The sequence below is a fragment of the Lithobates pipiens genome, unplaced genomic scaffold, assembly GCF_037356315.1.
Source record: "Lithobates pipiens isolate NorthernLeopardFrog02 unplaced genomic scaffold, aLitPip1_a1.2 Scaffold_18, whole genome shotgun sequence".
Lineage (NCBI taxonomy): Eukaryota > Metazoa > Chordata > Amphibia > Anura > Ranidae > Lithobates > Lithobates pipiens.
Window position 1 is genome coordinate 488,433,828 of NW_027507758.1, and position 20,052 is coordinate 488,453,879.

The following is a 20,052-nucleotide window of genomic DNA, read 5'->3' on the forward strand; positions in this document are numbered from 1 at the left end:
TGGGTCACGTGCAGAAAGTCACATTACTCAATCAAAACTGCCCATCTTTGAGCTTTTTACGTTGAAAGCTAAAACAAATTGCTTGGTACGTAGTCGTGCAGTTTGTTATGAAAAGGTTTTGGGATTCACAGCTCAGTGATTTTCATGCATTGAACATGATTGATTGGATATTTCATAAACATCTGCATTAGGCCTTTGTAGTGGAAAAAAAGTTCACTATAACAGTTCTGTTACATGCTAATTGTATGACATTTCGACATATGTTTGGATTCCAATGGCTGCAAGCAGGGTGACAAACAAATGTTTTTATGCTTTCTCTTTACATTTTCTGCAAAATCACATTCAGTTCCCGTAAACATTTTGGATGAGTAATTTCTCAGAGTTTCAGATGTAAACACGTTGGAAGACTCCCCAGAACATGGGCAATGTTGTGCAGGAAACATTGATATAAATTAGAAAGAGAAAACTGAATTTTTGGTTTACCTGTAGAATCAATTTCTTGGAGTACAGAGAGGGGGGAAAAAAGTTTTTTTTATCCCCTGCTGATTGTGTACGTTTGCCCACTGAGAAAGAAATGATAAGTCTATAATTTTAATGGTAGGCTTATTTTAACAGCGAGAGACAACAAAAAAAATCCAGAAAAATGCTTTTCAAAAAAGTTTTAAATTGATTTGCATTTTAATGAGTGAAAAAAGTATTTGACCCCTTCGCAAAACATGACTTAGTACTTGAAGGCAAAATCCTTGTTAGCAATCACAGAGGTCAGACGTTTCTTGTAATTGGTCACCAGTTTTTCACACATCTTAGGAGGGATTTTGTCCGACTCTTTGCAGATCCTCATTAGGGTTCGAGGCTGAAGTTTGGGAACTCGAACTTTTAGCCCCCTCCCTATATTTTCTATGAGATTAAGGTCTGGGGCCTCGCTAGACCACTCCATGACCTTAATGTGCTTCTTGAGCCACTCCTTTGTTACCTTGGCTGTGCGTTTTGGGTCATTGTCATGTTAGAATACCCATCCATGACCCATTTTCAATGCCCTGACTGAGGGAAGGAGATTCTCACTCAAGATTTGATGGTACATGGTCTCGTCCATCGTCCCTTTGATGCAGTGAAGTTGTTCGGTCCCCTTAGCACAAAAAACAAAAACCCAAAGCATAATGTTTCCACCTCCACGTTTGAAAGTGGGGATGGTGTTCTTGGAGTCATAGGAAGCATTCCTTCCCAGCGAGTTGAGTTGATGCCAAAAAGCAAGATTTTGATCTCATCTGACCACAACACTTTCACCCAGTTCTCCTCTGAATCATGCAGATGTTCATTAGCAAACTTCAGACGGACATGTACATGTGCTTTCTTGAGCAGGGTGACTGACCTTGCAGGCGCTGCAGGATTTCGGTCCTTCATGGTTTAGTGTGTTGCCAACTGTTTTCTTTGTGACTATGGTCCCAGCTACCTTGAGATCATGGATAAGATTCTCCCATGTAGTTCTAGGCTGATCAGTCCCATGATCATTGAAACTCCACGAGTGATCTTGCATGGCGCCCCAGACCATGGGGAGATTGAGGATGAAATACTTACTTCCCTCATTAAAAAGCAAATCAATTTATAAAATTTTTTGAAATACGTTTTTCTGGATATTTTTGTTGCTATTCTGTCGCTCACTGTTAAAATAAACCTACCATTAAAATTATAGACTGATCATTTCTTTGTCAGTGGGCAAAATGTACAAAATCAGCAGGAGAGCAAATACTTTTTTTCCCCCTCACGGTACATCAGGAAACACATAGCATTTCTGTATACATAACAATATGGTTCTACTACCACCTTTGGGCCTCCCCGTTACGTTTTTTGTAGCAAGCCATGAACCACAAAAAGGAAGGAGGTACAGGATCTCATGTCTTGTAATGTACTCCAAGAAAATGATTTTACAGGCAAATCAAAAATCCATTTTCTTTATTGTACATCCCAGGACACCAAGCATCTTTATATTGATAACAAAATACCCCAAAGCACTGAACAGGAGGGATGGGCAACAAGCCCCAAATAAGCAAACCAGAATAGGTTTAACCTCACTCAGCAGCCTGCATAATGCAATGACCAAAGATATTATCCTTAGCAGCTCAAACATTCACTTGGTAAAAAGCACGAACCAAAGACCAGGTGACAAACTTGAGCTGCTGATGTCTGATGACGATTGACCCAGGAGGTACTGACACCAAAAAAAAGGTGAGAACTTTCCTTTAAGCCACAAGCTTGAAAAATAAAATTACTACATGACCCTGTTTTAGGCCCTCAGCACAAAGAAAGAATCCAACGGTCATATAGCAGCAGTCGACTTCAGGTAACCACATCCAAGGTGTGAAGAGCCTTGGCTCTGGCATCTGAGGCTTAAGACAACAGGATGTAACACAATGTCCTAGTTGAGATGGAATGCAGAAACCACCTTAAGCAAAAAGGACAGCATGGTACCAGGAACAGTTCTAACAGAAAAGAGCAGACAATTCCAAAACTCGGCAAGACAACGCAAAGGCAACAAGAAAAATAACCTTCCGTGTTAGGAACGACTAAAGAATAATCTCAGGTGGGTTCAAATGTAGATTTCTTAAAAACAGAAGCCATTGGCTCCTGCAGCTGTCAATCAAATCCTGTTAGGATGAAGCAGGGGGCGGGGCCAAGCCACACTGTGTGTCTATGGATGCACACAGCCCAGCTCGGGCGTGTAGCTCTCACAGATTACTATGGGGACACTCAGAGAATAGGAGGAACAGACAGCATTGGCAGGGGACCCCAAAAGAGGAGGTAAGGGGCCACTCTGTGCAGTACAGTATTGCACAGAGCAGGGAAATAGAATATATTAATTTAGGGAAAAAACATAATTTACAGCACTTTAACACCCAAGTTTCAACAGCCAGGCTGTGAAATCCAACAACTGTGAAGAAGGATGGAAGATTTTGAAGAGTCCAAGGTTCGCCCGACAACATGTTCACAACGTCAGCGTACAAAGTCCTTCTGGGCCAGGTGGGTGACCAGAATCACTTCCACTCAAATCTTGTAAAGCAGACAAAGTAGAAGACGCAACGATGCAAGGTAGAAGACGCAACGATGGCAAGGCGTAAGGTAGAGAGCTGTTCTTTTGGTGTCACAAGAGCATTCACCTCAAGTGTTCAAGGACCCTTGGTCCTGGAGACAAACCTGTCCAGCTTTGCATTGAACCTGGAAGCCAGAAGATCCACATCTGGGGTTTCCCCATTGTTGACAGAGATCCTGGAACACCTCTGGGTGAAGAACCAACTCTGTGAATGGAAATGGAGTCTTTGCGGCTGTTGGCTTTTCGTTTTCAATTAACTACCACGGAGCTGTGGTAGATCATTCTCTCTTCCTGTCAGACTGTGGGGACCAGAGATCGGATTTGTGAGCTGCTGGTTCTCAAAAGGGAGGACATTTTATTAATGTATCTCCAACACTGGCATCATGCCAGGGAATTTTATATAGGATTATGGATGGGAAGCAGTTAAAAAATGCCCAGACTCAGGGTAAATAAACAAACCAGAAGAGGGGAAGAAGACACAAAATGACACATTAAAGCAGAAATTTACCCATAAAAACTTGATACAAAGTAATGTTCTTTAGCAAGGAACATATACTCACTGGTCACTTTATTATTAGGTACACCTAGTACCGGGTTAGACCCATTTTTCCCTTTAGAACCGCCTTACTTCTTCATGGCATAGATTCAACAAGGTGTTGGAAACATTCCTCAGAGCTTTTGGTCCATATTGACATGACAGCATCACACAGATGCTGCAGAGTTGTCGGTTGCACATCCATAATGTGAATCTCAGTGTTACACCACATCCCAAAAGTTGCTCTATTGGATTGAGAGCTGGAGACTTTGAAGGCCATTGGAGTACAGTGAACTCATTTTCATGTTCAAGAAACCAGTGGCAAGATGATATGAGCTTTGTGACTGACCCATCAGAAGATGGGTACACTGTAGTCATAAGGGGATGGACATAATCAAACATACACAGATATGCCGTGGCATTTAACCACTTTCAGACTGGACCATTTTGCTGGCTTAAGACCAGACCACTTTTTGCGATTCTGCACTGCGTCGCTTTAACTGACAATTGTGTGGACGTGCGATGTGGCGCCCAAAAAAAATTGACGTCCTTTTTTCCCCCACAAATAGAGCTTTCTTTTGGTGGTATTTGATCACCCCTGTGGTTTTTATTTTTTGCGCTATAAACAAAAAAAGAGCAACAATTTTGAAAAAAAAAAAAAAAAAAGCATTATTTATTACTTTTTGCTATAATAAATATCCCCCAAAAATATATAAAAAAAAACAACTTTTTTTTCCTCAGTTTAGGCCGATACGTATTCTACATATTTTGGGTAAAAAAAAATAAAAAATAAAAAAATATATATCACAATTATTGATTGGTTTGCGCAAAATTTATAGCGTTTACAAAATAGGGGATAGTTTTATGGCATTTTTATTAATTTTTTTTTTTTTTTTACTAGTAATGGCGGTGATCAGCGATTTTTATTGTGACTGTGACATTATGGCGGACACATCGGACAGTTTTGGGACCATTGTCATTTATACAGCAATCAGTGCTATACAAATGCACCAATTCCTGTGTAAATGACACTGGCAGTGAAGGGGTTAATCAGGTGGTGGCAGTGTAGGGGTTAAGTGTGTCCTAGGGGCGTGTTACTAACTGTGGGGGGCTGGGCTGTGTGTTAGTGAACACTGATCTCTGCTCCAATCACAGGGAGCAGAGATCAGTGTCACTTGTTGCTAGGCAGAACAGGGAGATGCTGTTTACATGAGCATCTCCCCGTGAGTATCCCCGCGGCGATCGAGTCCGCGGGACCCGCGACCAGAATCATGGGGGTCCCAACCGGCACGCACGAGATGGCAGAGCGGCAATTTCAACTGGACATACCTGTACGCCAGTTTGCCGGCCCGTGCCATTCTGTCGACGTACGTCATCGTGCGCCGGTCGAGAACTGGTTAAAACAACTCTCAATTGGTACCAAGGGGCCCAAAGCGTGCCAAGAAAATATCCCCCACACCATTACACCACCAGCCTGAACCGTTGATACAAGGCAGGATGGATCCATGTTTAGGCCAAATTCTGATCCTACCATCTGAATGTTGCTGCTGAAATAGAGACCCATCGGAATATGCAATGTTTTTCCAGTCTTCTATTGTTCAATTTTTCAAAATTGTAGCCTCAGTTTCCTGTTCTTAGCTGACAGGAGTGGCAACTGTTGTGGACTTCTGCTGCTGTAGACCATCTGCTTCGAGGTTTAATGTGTTGTGCATTCTGAGATGGTATTCTGCATACCTTGGTTTTAACTAGTGGTTATTTGAGTTACTGTGAACAGCCTAGCATCTCGAACAACTCTGGCATCTACAAGACATTTTCCTCCAGACAACTGCTGCTCACTGGATATTTTCTCTTTTTTCAGACCATTCTCTGTAAACCCTATGAGTTGGTTGCACGTGAAAATCCCAGTGTAATCAGCAGTTTATTTAAATACTCAGATTATCCTATCTGGCACCAGCAACCACGACACATTCAAAGTTACTTAAATCCCCTTTCTTCCCCATTCTGATGCTTGGTTTGAACTTCAGCAAATCGTATTCACCAAGCCTAGATGCCTAAATGCATTGAGTTGCCGATTGCAATTTGTGTTACCAAGCAATTGGACAGATGTACCTAATAAATTGGCCAGTAAGTGTACAGTAGGTCTGAAACAACTAATCAATTACCATTTTCATAATCGATTAATCGACCAACCGATTAGTTGGCCTGCATACAGAATGCATTATTTGTATACATATCAGGAAATACAGTGCAGCACACATACAGCTCAGTACACTGTCCATAGATGTTAGTAAGTGCCTGAGAACTTGTGAATGTGTGAGTAATGCCTCATGGGACATGTAGTCCTGGGCAGGGAGTGAGTGGTTCTAAAAAGGCAGAAGTTTTCTTTACCTTGTTGTTGGGGGGACTCTATACTGTATTTAATGCACAGCAAAAAGCAGTGTAGAAACAGATCAAAAGCAAACTGCATAGGTTTATGCTGACCACATGGATCAATTTTCAGACGAGAATATTTATATGAAAATCTTTCTACATTTTCTGAATGAAAGAATGTTGTTTGAAATTTGCACTTGCATTCTGTTTTAAAATTAATGCCATTTCTGAACAAAAAACACATACACGGTTTGAAAATTCCTTTGACCAAGCAGTTTTCTATTATTTATAAATTTTCCTGTCACTGTGGGTCAAAGTGAACATGGATTTGACCCCCCACCGATTCGTAAATTGAATGAACGTTCTTAAGACATTTTTTTTTTTTTTAAAGTAGACAGTTTTTGTATGGCCAGCATATAATATAATATATTACAGTTCTGTTTGAAAATCTAACTTTTTTTTTTCTTTAAATAAAATAAAAATCAGAGTCTGAGAGTTTACAGATTCAACCTCTAATAGTGTATATACAGTATATTTCTTCTCTCTGTTATTCTCAGAGTGGATTAGGTCCTTTGCTCTCTAACCATATAGTTGGTTATTTATATTTACCACTGCATAAAGATATTTAAGAATAAATTGCTTTTTTTTTTTAAACTTTACACATTAACGAAATTATACACCACACTTATTGTTGTGATTAATTGGTTAATAACTTTAATTAGCCAACTAATCGATTATAAAAATAATCATTAGTTGCAGCCCTAGTGTATAGTCCACTTTAATAATTATATTAACAAATGTAGTGTGTGCTGTAAATTGCCTCCAGAATTTCACAGTGCCAAAAAAACAAACAAAAAACAAAACAAAATAAAAAAAAGGAGGAGAGCAGCTGAACATGAGCAGAGCAGGATGCATTACTGGATTTTAAACAGTATAGGCACTTATTTCTAATGTTTTACACAGCTATACCTGCAAAAGGGGCCAGCCTGAAGTGATCTAGCAGGACTTAACTTTAACCTCCCTGGCGGTATGATTCAGTCTGGAATTAGGTGCTGAAAGCGGTACAATTATTTTGCATGGAACTCTGGCGTTTTATTTTGTAGTCCTGTAATTCTTAGGAATAACGCTCTTAAATCTCTTCAAACCAGAGTCTAGCAGACATCCTGGGTATGATAAAGTTTATAATAAAGAATAATAAAAATTATTCAATAATGTAATCAAATCCTAAAACACAGAAAAAGGGACACTTTTTTGGTTGCTATGGGCAATCTCCAAATTTCAGGCAGAAAAAACTGTATTTATAAAATATAAAAAAGTGCATGCAGGGCACTGCACAGACCACTAGGGACAAGGGGTGTGTGTAATTTTTTACTACAGCACTGTAATCTGTAAGATTACAGTACTGTGTGTGTTTTGTGTCTTTTTACTTTTTTGAATTTGCCGCCGATCTCCGCGCCCGTGGACCGTAACGTCGAAGGGAACGGAGCTCGGCGGCATTTGGCACTGTGAAGCGAATGGAGGACAGCTCGATCACACACCGCGGAGGACATCACTGGATCCAGGGGACAAGGTAAGTAAGTCTCACTGTGTCCTCCCTGTATCCAGCGATGCGATCCCGAGTCTGGCTCGGGGTTACCGCTCCTGCTAGTAAATTCCCAACCCGAGCCAGGCTCGGGATTACCGCTAGGGGGGGGGGGGGGGGGGGTTAAAGTGGAACTTTAGTTAGAAAATGAAGCCAATGCTTGTGATCCTTCCTACAGTCCCCACTCTTCCTCTCCCACCCAATGGTTAATTCCTATTGCACACGTTCACTCTTCTTCCAGCCTTCTATTCTCTGCCATCTTCCTGTCTTTGAAGACTTCCTCTGCATCTCTTTACATTTTCTAGGTGGTTGAGGAGAAAGGGGAACTTGTACTCCCTACATAAGGAACCAAACTTAAGTGGCCACTAATGGAACCTAGATACCTGAATTACTAAAAAAAGAATATTTCAGCATGATCAGTTTGCAATTTTGTCATGGAATTCTGCAAAATGTGTATTACTTGCATTTTGAAAACCTGTTGACTGTTGCAAAAACGTATTGGATCCAAAATATACATTGCATGAATCAGCGAAAAAAATAATAATCACCACGCAAACAGCTTTTGTAAATAGGTGTGTAACTTTGTAAATAATATATATATATATTTTTTTTTAATATGAAAAAGCAACACAGTTGAGAAAGAAAAATAGCTTAAAAAAAAAAAATCACAGCAGCCATGAACCTGCCACAATGGTTTCCATTGCCATTTACAGGGCATGTACATCACAGTATGTGCAACAGCTCAGGTCTGCTCTGTCCCTGAACAAGTCAACTTTCAGGAGTCAAAAACCGGTAGCCTTCAGCACTGCATAAGAACTTCTTCCATGACAGGTGAAACAGCCAATGGCACAGGACCTTCGTAATAGAAGATGTTCCTGACATATACGCACAAAAGATTTCTGAAAAAAAAAAGTCCATTCACAACAATTCCAAAAAGTACCGATTTTGTTTAAACTATTAACATACATATTAAGGAAGGAAAAAAACAAACGAATAAAATTTCTATGTACACAATTTTACAACATAGCTTCCTTAAAATACGTGAAACAGCTTAGATTTTAGATAAAAGTGAATAAGAGGAAAATAATGGTAGGTCTATGAACAAAGCGGTCATCTGCTTTCACTGGTCAGTAAAGTAAACCTGTAACCTGGCTAAGGACCTTCACATATTTACATATACTTAAACAGGCCGAATTGCTCCACAGTGGCTGCAGCTACAAATTTCACAGCAGGAGCACTTAAGTCCTTCAGGTCTTCTATCAGCAGCACTGATCACCCTGACTTCCCCTCCAAGCACACCAGGGGGGGTGGGGGGGGGGGGGGGGGGGGTTGTGCTGATAGAGAATTTTAGTGCATCAGCTGCAAATTTAAATCCGACAATTAAAGCCAAACACTGTTTCCAATGTTTCCTACCCCCTCCTCCCACCTAACGGGTGTGAAAAAAGGTGTTTACTTACCCATTTTTAATTTGGTTCAGTCAGCTGATCTCTCACTTCCAGCTCCCCTGTGTTGGTGTGCAGCTGTTGCAGGGGAGAGGAAGAAGCGCTGACCATGTCAGGGCCAAGAAAGCCTATGGGTGACATCACAGCTTCCCGAATTCCCAGCAGTTGTCAAGTGCTTCCTGACATGGCTGCAGGATCACGTGACAGGGCCACATTAAAAATGGGAAAGTACATAACCATTTTTATTTACACACAGGTTAGACAGGATGGGTAGGAGGAGGGGAAAGGACATTTTTTATATAAGTTAGCTAAAAGTGGAAGAAATTTCTACAGCTTTAGTTTCATTACTTACCCATAATAAAGTATGTCCCACAATGTGCAGGCTGCTGGATTCTGTAGGACTCTTCATTGCAGGGCTGCCCTGTTCTCTTCCTGCGGCTGAGCTTTTGGCATTGTGGTGGGGGAGTGGGGGTTAACAGCTTTGGTTCTCCAGGCTCAGCTGCACTAAAAGGTGATCCAATGGGACGACCCCCCCCCGCTTCCATTAGGAAATGTTCTTTCAGCAATTAACCTGCCTGCAAAATGATCTATGAATGGGGTGCGAGAATCCTGTGGCTGATAAGACTCTTCCCTATCCAGAGGCAATGTTACAGGCAGGGTGAACAATGAATGAGCTTTTTTTCAATGGAGAAGGTGATGAACAGGGCAGGCCTGCAGTAAAGATTTTTACAGAATCCAGCAGCTTGCACATTATAGGACAGTGATGGCGAACCTTGGCACTCCAGATGTTTTGGAACTACATTTCCCATGATGCTCATGCACTCTGCAGTGTAGTGGAGCATCATGGGAAATGTAGTTCCAAAACATCTGGGGTGCCAAGGTTCACCATCACTGTTATAGGACATCATTACAGGCAAGCAATATAACTAAAACTGTAGGAAAAAATAAATAAATGTAAACCTCAGCTTTAAGAATGCACTACTCCACAGGGCATGTAGCTACAAAAAGTATACCGTATATACTCGAGTATAGGCCGACCCGAATATAAGCCGAGGCCCCCAATTTACCCCCAAAAAAACTGGCAAACTTATTGACTCGTGTATAAGCCGAGGGTAAGACATGCCTGTCCATCCCTGTGTGTGTGTCCGTCCATCCCTGTGTGTCCGTCCATCCCTGTGTGTCCGTCCATCCATCCCTGTGTGTGTGTGTCTCCATCCATCCATCCGTGTGTGTGTGTGTGTGTGTGTGTGTGTGTGTGTGTGTGTGTGTGTGTGTGTGTGTGTGTGTGTGTGTGTGTGTGTGTGTGTGTGTGTGTGTGTGTGTGTGTGTGTGTGTGTGTGTGTGTGTGTGTGTGTGTGTGTGTGTGTCCAGCCTACCTGTGTCCTGAGCCTTTGTCCCGAGCCTCCGTCCCGTGCCGAGCCTCCTTGCCTCGCCGCCGTGCCTCGCCGCCGTGCCTCGCCGCCATGCCTTGCCTCCGGTCCCGTCCCGTCCCGTCCCGTGCCGTGCCGTCCTGTGCCTTGCCTCCGTCCCGTGCCCTCTTCGTTCGTCAGCGGCCATTGTAAAATTCAAAAGCTGCGCCGCCGCCTTCGCCTGTGATAGGCGGAACACTGAATTTCCCAGCAGCCTGTGTTCCGCCTATCACAGACGTCGTATCATCCTCGTCCGTAGTACGAGGATGATACGAAGTCCGTGATAGGCGGAACACAGGCTGCTGGGAAATTCAGTGTTCCGCCTATCACAGGCGAAGGGGGAGCCGGAGGCGCGGCTTTTGAATCAGAATGGCCGCTGTCTGTCTGCTCGACACGCTGATCGAGCGGGCAGACAGCGATGACTCGAGTATAAGCCGAGGGGGGCACTTTCAGCCTCAAAAAAGAGGCTGAAAATCTCGGCTTATACTCGAGTATATACGGTACATAGGAATTTTTAACGTTAAAATGTACTGCTTTTTATATGTAAATACCTCTGTCAAAGACCAACACTGATGCAAGGTACAGACATCCAACAGCAGCATTTTGACTGCAGATGTACATGTTAAATTCAGAAGTAAATCTCTGTATTAAACCTAAAAACTACTGAATTTCCTTTGCTAGATTTAGGAATGAGCAACCCCTGTTTAATATAACAATTCTATGCATGCGTTTGCTACAAAAGCTTAAACATGAATATGCTTTAAAAAAAAAAAAAAAAAAAAAAAAAAAAAGGTATTTTGATCTAATGTACTGGGAGAATTATAAGGTTAGGGCCTACATAAAAGGTTTTGAAGATCCGACGGCCAGAGGGGCACTAGGCTCTGTCGCACATTAAAAGACTTGACTGTAAACGGAAAAAAGAAATAAAAAAACAAACATGTTGTTTTGTTGAATCATTTAAATTATTATTTTTTTTTTTTTAACAAAGTCCGCAGGAAACAAGTCTCAAAATTAAATTTCTTCCACCTCTAAATGCATCATTGTATTGTGCATGCACAGACTTTTGAGAAATTCCTACTTCTCTATATGGCACCACTCCAGGATTCAGAGATAGCCTGACAGAAAGCACCTATAGGGACCTTGTGCTTTTTACATTTCAAAAAAAAAAAAAATAAAAAAAAAAAAAAAAAAAACACACCTACGAAAAAAACGTGACATAAAAGTGTAACTATAATGGGTTTTATCTGCTGAAATGACCAGAATGGAAAAGATACAGGGTCAATTAACAAAAGCATAATGTATGCGTTATTCAAATTACTATCCATTTGTTCATTCATTAGGTTTTAAATTCAATACATGTGGCAATTGTAGTGGTGTTCTAGGCAACGGACAAAAAAAAAAATTTTTTTTTTTTAAATAAAACCACACACACACACACACACACACACACACACACACAACACGCCTCACATGGCACACCTATGTGATGTTTATGCGTTAAAATTAAAACATATTATTTTCTCCCAATAATTTCTCTTCAGCAAGTTTGGATGAAAATAGTAAGTGTAGAAGAAACCTACTACAAATGCTTCTGAAAGCTATTTGTTTAAGCAAACATATACACAATATAATCTTCCATGAGAGGACAATATATTGTATACCTGTAGAATATATAAAAAAAAAAAAAAAAAAAACTGTACCCATAATGTGAAAACAAGTGATGCAATAAAGAAGAAAACACCTTCCCATTTATCACTTTAGCATTAAAACGCATTATAATCCTTCCTACCTGCACCTTGTGTTTTCACCTGCATATGATGTGCATTAATCTTGTAGTTTCATTGTGTCATTTGTCGCTCTGTATGTACAACCTACAGTAGAGTAAGCCTTCACATTCCAGTGTCAGAAAGTTCTTTGTGAGACATGAGGAGAGGCATGGCACTGCATAGGGAATGTATAGGTAATGTAAACAAATATCCTATATATATATATCCCACAATCCCAGATTCTCTCAGTGTTGTGCTCTGCAGGTGAAAGCTGCACAGTAATTAGGCTTGAAACATGCACAATCAGGCAGAGAAATGAAGGGAAGGTTTAAATCACATTACCACTCCCGCATTTGTGATGCAACATAGAGGAAATGGAAAACCATGGATTGCATTACTCAGAAGAAGTTTTCTGTCCCTTTGACAAAGATACGCTAGTTGAGTGAATACATGAACATAGAGGAATCAATCAGCCATAAAATGTGAGCCCATCATTACAAAAGTAAGGCAAAAATATGACACGGAATATAACTACACCAATACCTAGTTAAAACATTTGAAAGTTTACAATGCCTTTCCGTCTAAATAATGGCCCTTGAATTATTCTACCTCTTGGCGTGCAAGAAGATACCCAATATGCATCAGACAATATATGTTCACTTACATACGTGTGTCCTAAATGTGTTGGTGTAAGTGGGAAGGGTGTCTTCTAAATTGTAAATGGAGATTGTGGCTCCAATGTGTTGTCTTGACTTAAGATTTTTAATATAGACTGTATGGCACCAAAGAAGCAGCACAGACAGGATATTGCTGGATTAGGGACAAATGAGTATAAAACCTGTAGAGGGGGGCATGCACCCCCGTAACTGCACCAAGCTTAAAGTGGACGTAAACTCCATTCATGAAATTTGACCCGGGCATATCTGTAGTGTTTACTTATCGCTGTCCAAAGCCCAAGTCCTGAGTCTTTCTGCTGCTTCTGTTATCAAGCAGGATAACTTCTGACAAGCTCTGACACAGGAGATAAAAGCAACTGAAAAGTTGTGTTGGGATATAACTTAGAAACAGATTGACAGAGAGCTTGTCTATTCACAGCACAGCTCTGCAAGTATCTTCGTTCCTTCTGCCTTTGGAGGAAAGGCACACCCGTCCCCTCCATAATCAGCATATGCCAACCAAGACTCCCCTCCCACTGCTGAAACAGAAAGAAAAAATTCTAACATGAGGTTTACTTTCTAAACAGTATGCAACGATGAAGACAGCAGACATGCAAATAAAGAAAACTGTAGGGAGATTTGTTTCATCTGTGAATCATCTGAGTCTGTTCACTTCACTGGGTATAGGAGAGGGTTTACATCCACTTTAACTTAACACTATGGCGGGGCGTTACTGCACTCATGTTAATGCGCATTATTTCGTGCATTAGTGTGGTGCACCAGGGCTGCCAATGTACCACTAATGGACAATTTAACGTGCCTGCACTTTTAAAGCAGTGAACACCACAAACTTCACATCCATAACACTGATGCCCGAAAACACGCTCTGGTGTATAGACGCACTGCAGGTTTTTTTTATACACAATTTCATTACCATAACAAGGGCGCTTATAAGCAGTGATAGCTGTGAAAAGTACTCTTTATGGAGACACCAGGGGTCTATTAGATCTGGATGCTTCCAGTCCTTGCAGATCTGGAATCGACACCTCAATCTGCAGCTTACCTGGTGTTGCTGCCAGCATTTCACAGCTGTAAACCAAGAAGTGCTTAGAGCCCAGGCCTTCCAGTCTGAACTACTTTACCCATTTACCGCACTTTGTTCTGAATCTTCCCATTCAGTGGTCCCAGGTACATGGAAAAATAAGGCAAACTGAGAAGCCAGAAGAGGGGAAATGGAAGCAAAGACTTCAAAGGACAGAGGGAGGCAAGTGTAATGTATTGTTTACACCTCTTTGCTATCCTTTCCCAGATCTAGCTCTTCACAAACTGCATTAGCTCAGTGCTTCTGGTCCATGCATTCTATACTTCCTGCCCCTAGTTACTTACAAAATTCACTTATGCTGCAGCATGCCATTTGCAGAGACTAATTCCATACATAAAATAGTAGGGATAGGATGCATTGAGCTAATGGTATCGCTGTGCTTTCTGCACAGTATTTGGAGATCTGCATCTGGGAAAAAGAGCACAGATGTAAGTGTAATTAACATATATCACACTCACCTCCTGCTGTCCTTTAGACAGATAATCCCTAGAGACCTTTAAAGAGAAACAAAAAGGGCAATCGTTTGAAGAAAAGATCCAAGGATTGAAGGTGGATCTGGGGAAAAAAAAAAAAACAACACACAACAGCAGAGGCAAACTTGGATTCTACAGAGCATTACATTACTAAGTATGGTTAGATGTCCTAAATCTTAAAAAAAAAAAAAAAAAAAAGTTGATTACAATACAAATACACTGATTAAAACAATACCTCAAAATCCATCCAAAAAATAAAATAATCAAGACCAAAAAAAAAAAAAAAAAAAAATTAAGAGCTCTCGGTACTGTGCTAATGAAGAACAGACACACACAAAATATATGAATTGTTTGTGCCAAAGGACTTGTGTTTGCCAGTCTTGTGATCAAGACACTTTTTCTGGACCACCATGCAGACTACAATGTGATGTAGCAATGTTCCAGGACCCACTTCTGGTTTGTGAAAGAGGCCAGTGAAGGCACAACAGCACACAGTTCATTCCTCTTCTGGTAGTATGTTTACACTGACAACACTTTGGAAAGGGACAGAAAGGCCTCCCAGATTGAGTGCCATTCTACAGGGGATTACAGTAGGAGGATATCAGGATTTTAAATGAAAACTGCATTCAATGAGATAGATAGATAGATACATAGATACATATACACACACACTTTTTTTTTTTTATAGGTTTGCCTAGAGCCCAGTTTAAAGTTATAGTGAATGCAGGCTCCTGGGTTTAGTAACACTTTATCTGCTCTCCCATAATACACAGAACATGGAAATGCATTTTGTTCTTTTAGTAAATACAAAGTGCTAAATACCTTTTCTCATCAGCAGTATATAGTAGTCTTGTGACGTCTAACAGTGTCCAGCCAAGCACTGGTTAAAGCTTGGAGGAGTTTTCATTCTCCCCTGATTGTCTTATGAGGCTGCAGGAACCCTGACCCTCTGTCTGGACAGTGCCGATTGGCCCTGTGCCAATCATGTGCACCCCCCAAGGAAAACACCCCAAAAACTCTGCACATGCTCAGTTTTATGTGTGTTGCTAGAGTGCCTCCAAGGCTCTGTACTATCAGCAGATGGATTGGGGACTGTGGAAAAAGGGGATGATCAGAGAAGACAGGAGCAAACAGCCTTTTAAAACAATGCAGAGGATTAATCCCTTAGGTTCCACAGTGAGCATAGCAAGCATGCTTTACTGTATGTATATATATATATATATATATATATATATATATATATATATATATATAGACTGATTTTTACGGTTATGGGTTTACTAGCACTTTAAAAATAGACTTTCATCATCCCTAAACTTGAATAGTATTTAAAAAGTTGTGGGTAAACAAAACAAAAAACAAAACAAAAAAACTTAGTGCATGCAAGATGGCCTTCAGAATATTTCTGAACCAGAAGTGAAATGTAAAAAAATAAAAAAATAAAAAGCGTTAAGACATTTGGGGGGAGATTTACTAAAACGGGTACACTCAGAATCTGGTGCAGCTGTGCATGATAGCCAACCCACTTCTAACTTCAGCTTGTTCCATTACAACAAAACCATATTGGTTAATATGCAGAGCTGCACCAGATTTTGCACTCCAGTTTTAGTAAATAACCTCCTTGGAGTCTAACCTTTGCTAAATAACTGCAAATAAGTACTGTAGGTCATGGTGCCCAAACTTTTGTACATGCCACATTTTATTTCCAAGTCATAAAAATTGTGCATTCAAATCAGCAAAAGTATATATAGGTTTGTTTCTTGCAAAGATTGTGTTAAACTTTTCCGATTTGAATTTATCCTATTTATTGTCCTCTTGTCCCCCCCCCACCATTTATAAAAATCAAAACATGTTATTGTACAGAGATATTCAAACACTTGCACACAAGTGTAAATGCTAAGATAAAATGACACATAAGTCAAAGTTTTCGAAAATACAGAGTACAGTGAAAGCAGTCACATAACCACATATATGTGGACATTGTGCAACCAGACTTTCTGTCATTTCAAAACCCAAGCAAAATCCTGATGAGATGGGACACAAACTCACCTGCAAATTAGGTCTAAAGTGAGCGACTAAAAATCGGTCAAATACCTATCCTCTGTATTGGTAGCTGCTCCTAGCAATGAGTTCCATTAACAATCATGACCTCTATACAGGTTCCTCTGCGTATCAAACAGACTGCATCTGTAAAGTGCTGATTACATGGGATGAACACCTTTGGATAATATGAACAAGGAAATCTAAGCTAGGTAAAGCTGGACAGTAAAATAAAAGCATTATTATTTTTTAATATGAAATCAGCAACACCCCAACTTATACTGAACCTGCAGAATCCATACTAGGGGCTACACTATTATGAGAAGGTAGATAAGTGGTTGCATGTTATGATTTTAATACCATGGTAAAATAAAAATATACAATTCATATGCTGTGTGAATAAAAATATGCATCTGAAATGCTTAAAAAGGAAAAAAAAAAAATTCTACTATTAAAAATGGGCCTTGGTCCAATTCAATTCATCCAGCATTTTCCTTCCATCGAAAACAGCAACCCCCTCTTTGTGGAATGGATCAATGTGTTTCCAAGGTAACTGGCATCATTGTTAGACCGTAACAATATTTATAACCATCAGGATCCAATCAGAGGGGTTAAGGAAAAAAGTGTTGTCACATTTTTGGGAAAGCAGCATTGTAACAGACACTTCATATATATATATATATATATATATATATATATATATATATATATATATATATATATATATGCAGCTCCGTAGATACTGCAGTTCTCTGCAGAAAGCGGTCCAGCTAATGTCCCGTGGTCCCATTCCCAATACAGACCTCTCATCAGCTGCTGCTGCTTCAGACTGTAGATGCCTAACCCGGGAACAGGACCAAGTGCGTTCAGCCATCATCCGAATCAAATCCCTGAGCAGTCTCTTCAGAGGAGCTGTCCTTGTGGATTCGTCCGTCACTCTTCATACTGTTGAATGTTTTTTTGAAAGCCACCATCATGGCATGAGCCAGCTTTTTGGCCTCTAACTTGCTTTCACACTCTACGGCATGGCAATCCATTTGGTAGGTCAGGTCATCATTGATTTCTCTGTAAACCCAGGCAAAGATGTTGGGGCTGACATTGTGATCTGCTGTGCAGTAAGCAATTCTGGCCACCTGGAATGTGTCCATATGAACAGTAGCCTCACCCTTGATGTCTTGGTGATGAAGTCGTACTTGGAAAGGACGGATTTCGAGGATGGTGTTGGAGGGGAACACATCTTCTCTGGCCAAAGTGTGCTTTTTCCACAATTCAATCACTGGTTGCTCTGTGCATCCAGATGAAAACTGAACTCCCGTTGCAGATACCTTTCCCAGATAGGTCACCTGAAACAACGAAAAATAAAAAATAACTGACCTATACAGTATGTCACCTCTAAAAACATACCTCATTAGCAAGCCAAGGTTTGGGATGCCAATCTATTCTGAGAAAAGAGAAAAAGAGAAAGAACATCAGAAAATAGAAAATTTAACAAGGATTTTTTAAGGGAAATGATCAATGGCTAAGAGGGCGAATTATCAATTATGGGATATAGAAAAGCTAAGAAGTACAAGCCCATGCAAAGAAATGGGGGGAAAGAAAAAAAAAAAAAAAAAAAATCATTTTAGCTTGCACATGATTGGATGATAAAATCAGAGCTTCCACTCATTTCAGATCTACCCCTTAGATTGAGCGACTGCACTTCCAAGCGCACTTTCAGTGCAAAGTGGATTTGCTTTTCGTAAATGACCCTCAAAGTTTTAAAGTGATATTAACTACTTCCCACCCGACCAATGTATATATACGGCCGGGTGGGAGCTCTCTCCTGACTGGATGTTCAGGAACGTTCAGAAGGAGGGGGATCGCGCCCGCACAGCAGCGCGATCCCGATGCGCTCGTGTCACCCGGACACAGCGCATCTCGGATTGGCAGGAGGGCTCTGTGATTGGCCCTCCTGATCACATGACAGCCGTGTCCAATCACAGCCGTCATGTGATGTAAACAGCCAGTTGCTAGGCAATCGGCTCTCCTCTCCTCAGCGACGACTTCCATGTGAGGAGAGGAGAGCAGATCGCTGCAGCCGGCTGGTGATCAGCGAGTATGAGCTTTACAGCTTTTTACTCACTGATCACCAGTCTAGTGTAAAACAGTGTAAAACACACGTTCCCAAATAATAAAAACACATGTCCCCATGATTATCTGCACACATGTCCATGATCACCCGCACACATCTGTACATGATCATTTGCGTGTCCGTGATCACACAAACCAATTATACACTTACGGAATTTTTTTACCAAAAATCATGTAGCAGAATACATTTTGGCTTAAATTTATGACAAAAGTCAATTTTTTTGGATTTCTTTTAAAATTGAAGAAGTATTCATACCCCTTGACATTTTCCACATCATCATGTTACAACCAAAAACAAATGCAGTTTATTGGGATTTTGGGAGATAGATCAACACAAAGCGGCAAATAATTGTGAAGTGGAAGTAAATTGATAAATGGTTTTCAATTTTTTACAAATAAATGTGTTAAAGCGGAGGTCCACCCTAAAGTGGACCTTCCGCTCATTGGAACCCTCCCCCCCTCCGGTGCCACAATCGGCACCTTTCAGGGGGAGGGGGGTGCAGTTACCTGGATAATCCAGGTAACTGCACCCACTTCCGGGATAGCCCTCTGCGGAAAGGGGCGTAAGTTACGCCCCTTTCCGCAAGTGCCCGCCCCTTCCCGCAAGTGCCCCGCTGCCTGCTGGGAAACACACAGATCCCAGAGGCAGCGGGGAGCGTCCTTATTGCGCAGCGCGATTCGCGCATGCGCAGTAGGGAACCGGGAAATGAAGCCAAAAGGCTCCATTTCCTGATTCCCATACCCAAGATGGCGGCGGCAGGACCCGACAGACGACCTAGAGATCGGCTTCGGGTGCCGACATCGCGGGCGCGCTGGACAGGTAAGTGTCACTATTTTAAAAGTCAGCAGCTGCAGTATTTGTAGCTGCTGGCTTTAAAAAAAAAAAAAAAAAAAAAAAAAAAAAAAAAAAAACGCGGAGTCCCGGTGGACTCCCGCTTTAAGTGTGACATGTGTATTCAGCCCCCCTGAGTCAATACTTTGTAGAACCACCTTTCACTGCAATTACAGCTGCAAGTCTTTAGGTATGTCTCTGCCAGGACTTCTGGACTTTGACTGGGCCATTCTAACACATGAATATGCTTTGATCTAAACCATTCCATTGTAGCTCTTGCTGTACATTTAGGGTTGTTGGCCTGCTGTATGGTGAACCTCTGCCCCAGTCTCAAGTCTTTTGCAGACTCTAAAGCCTTGTACACATGGTCAGATTATTGGACGAATTTTCAGTTTTGTTTGATGCTAGTCTCAAAATCGAAAATTCACTCACCATCATAAAATTTTCTGAGGACAGAATTCAATGTCAGAAGTGACAATGCGTTGAATTGTTTTGTATGTGTACTTTCATTTCTGGGCATGCCTAGTCTTGCGCTTCAGACTAATGAGAAATGATTAAAATAAAATCGGACGTTGGGGTCAGACAAAAAATAAAAATAAACTTTCCAGTTTTTGACTCCCAAAAATTCAT

General features: G+C 41.0%; 1 protein-coding gene across 7 annotated transcripts in view; it reads right to left on the reverse strand.

Moving 5' to 3' along the window:
• Positions 1–16,101: 16,101 nt before the first annotated feature.
• PID1 (phosphotyrosine interaction domain containing 1) overlaps positions 16,102–20,052 on the reverse strand; it is a 92,200-nt gene continuing 88,249 nt past the window's right edge. For all 7 annotated transcript variants that reach the window (XM_077488533.1, XM_077488538.1, XM_077488539.1 and 4 more), the window contains one exon: positions 16,102–17,803. In XM_077488533.1, the coding sequence (XP_077344659.1) occupies positions 17,327–17,803 (477 nt within the window). In that variant the 3' untranslated portion in view covers positions 16,102–17,326. The remainder of the gene's footprint in view (positions 17,804–20,052) is intronic.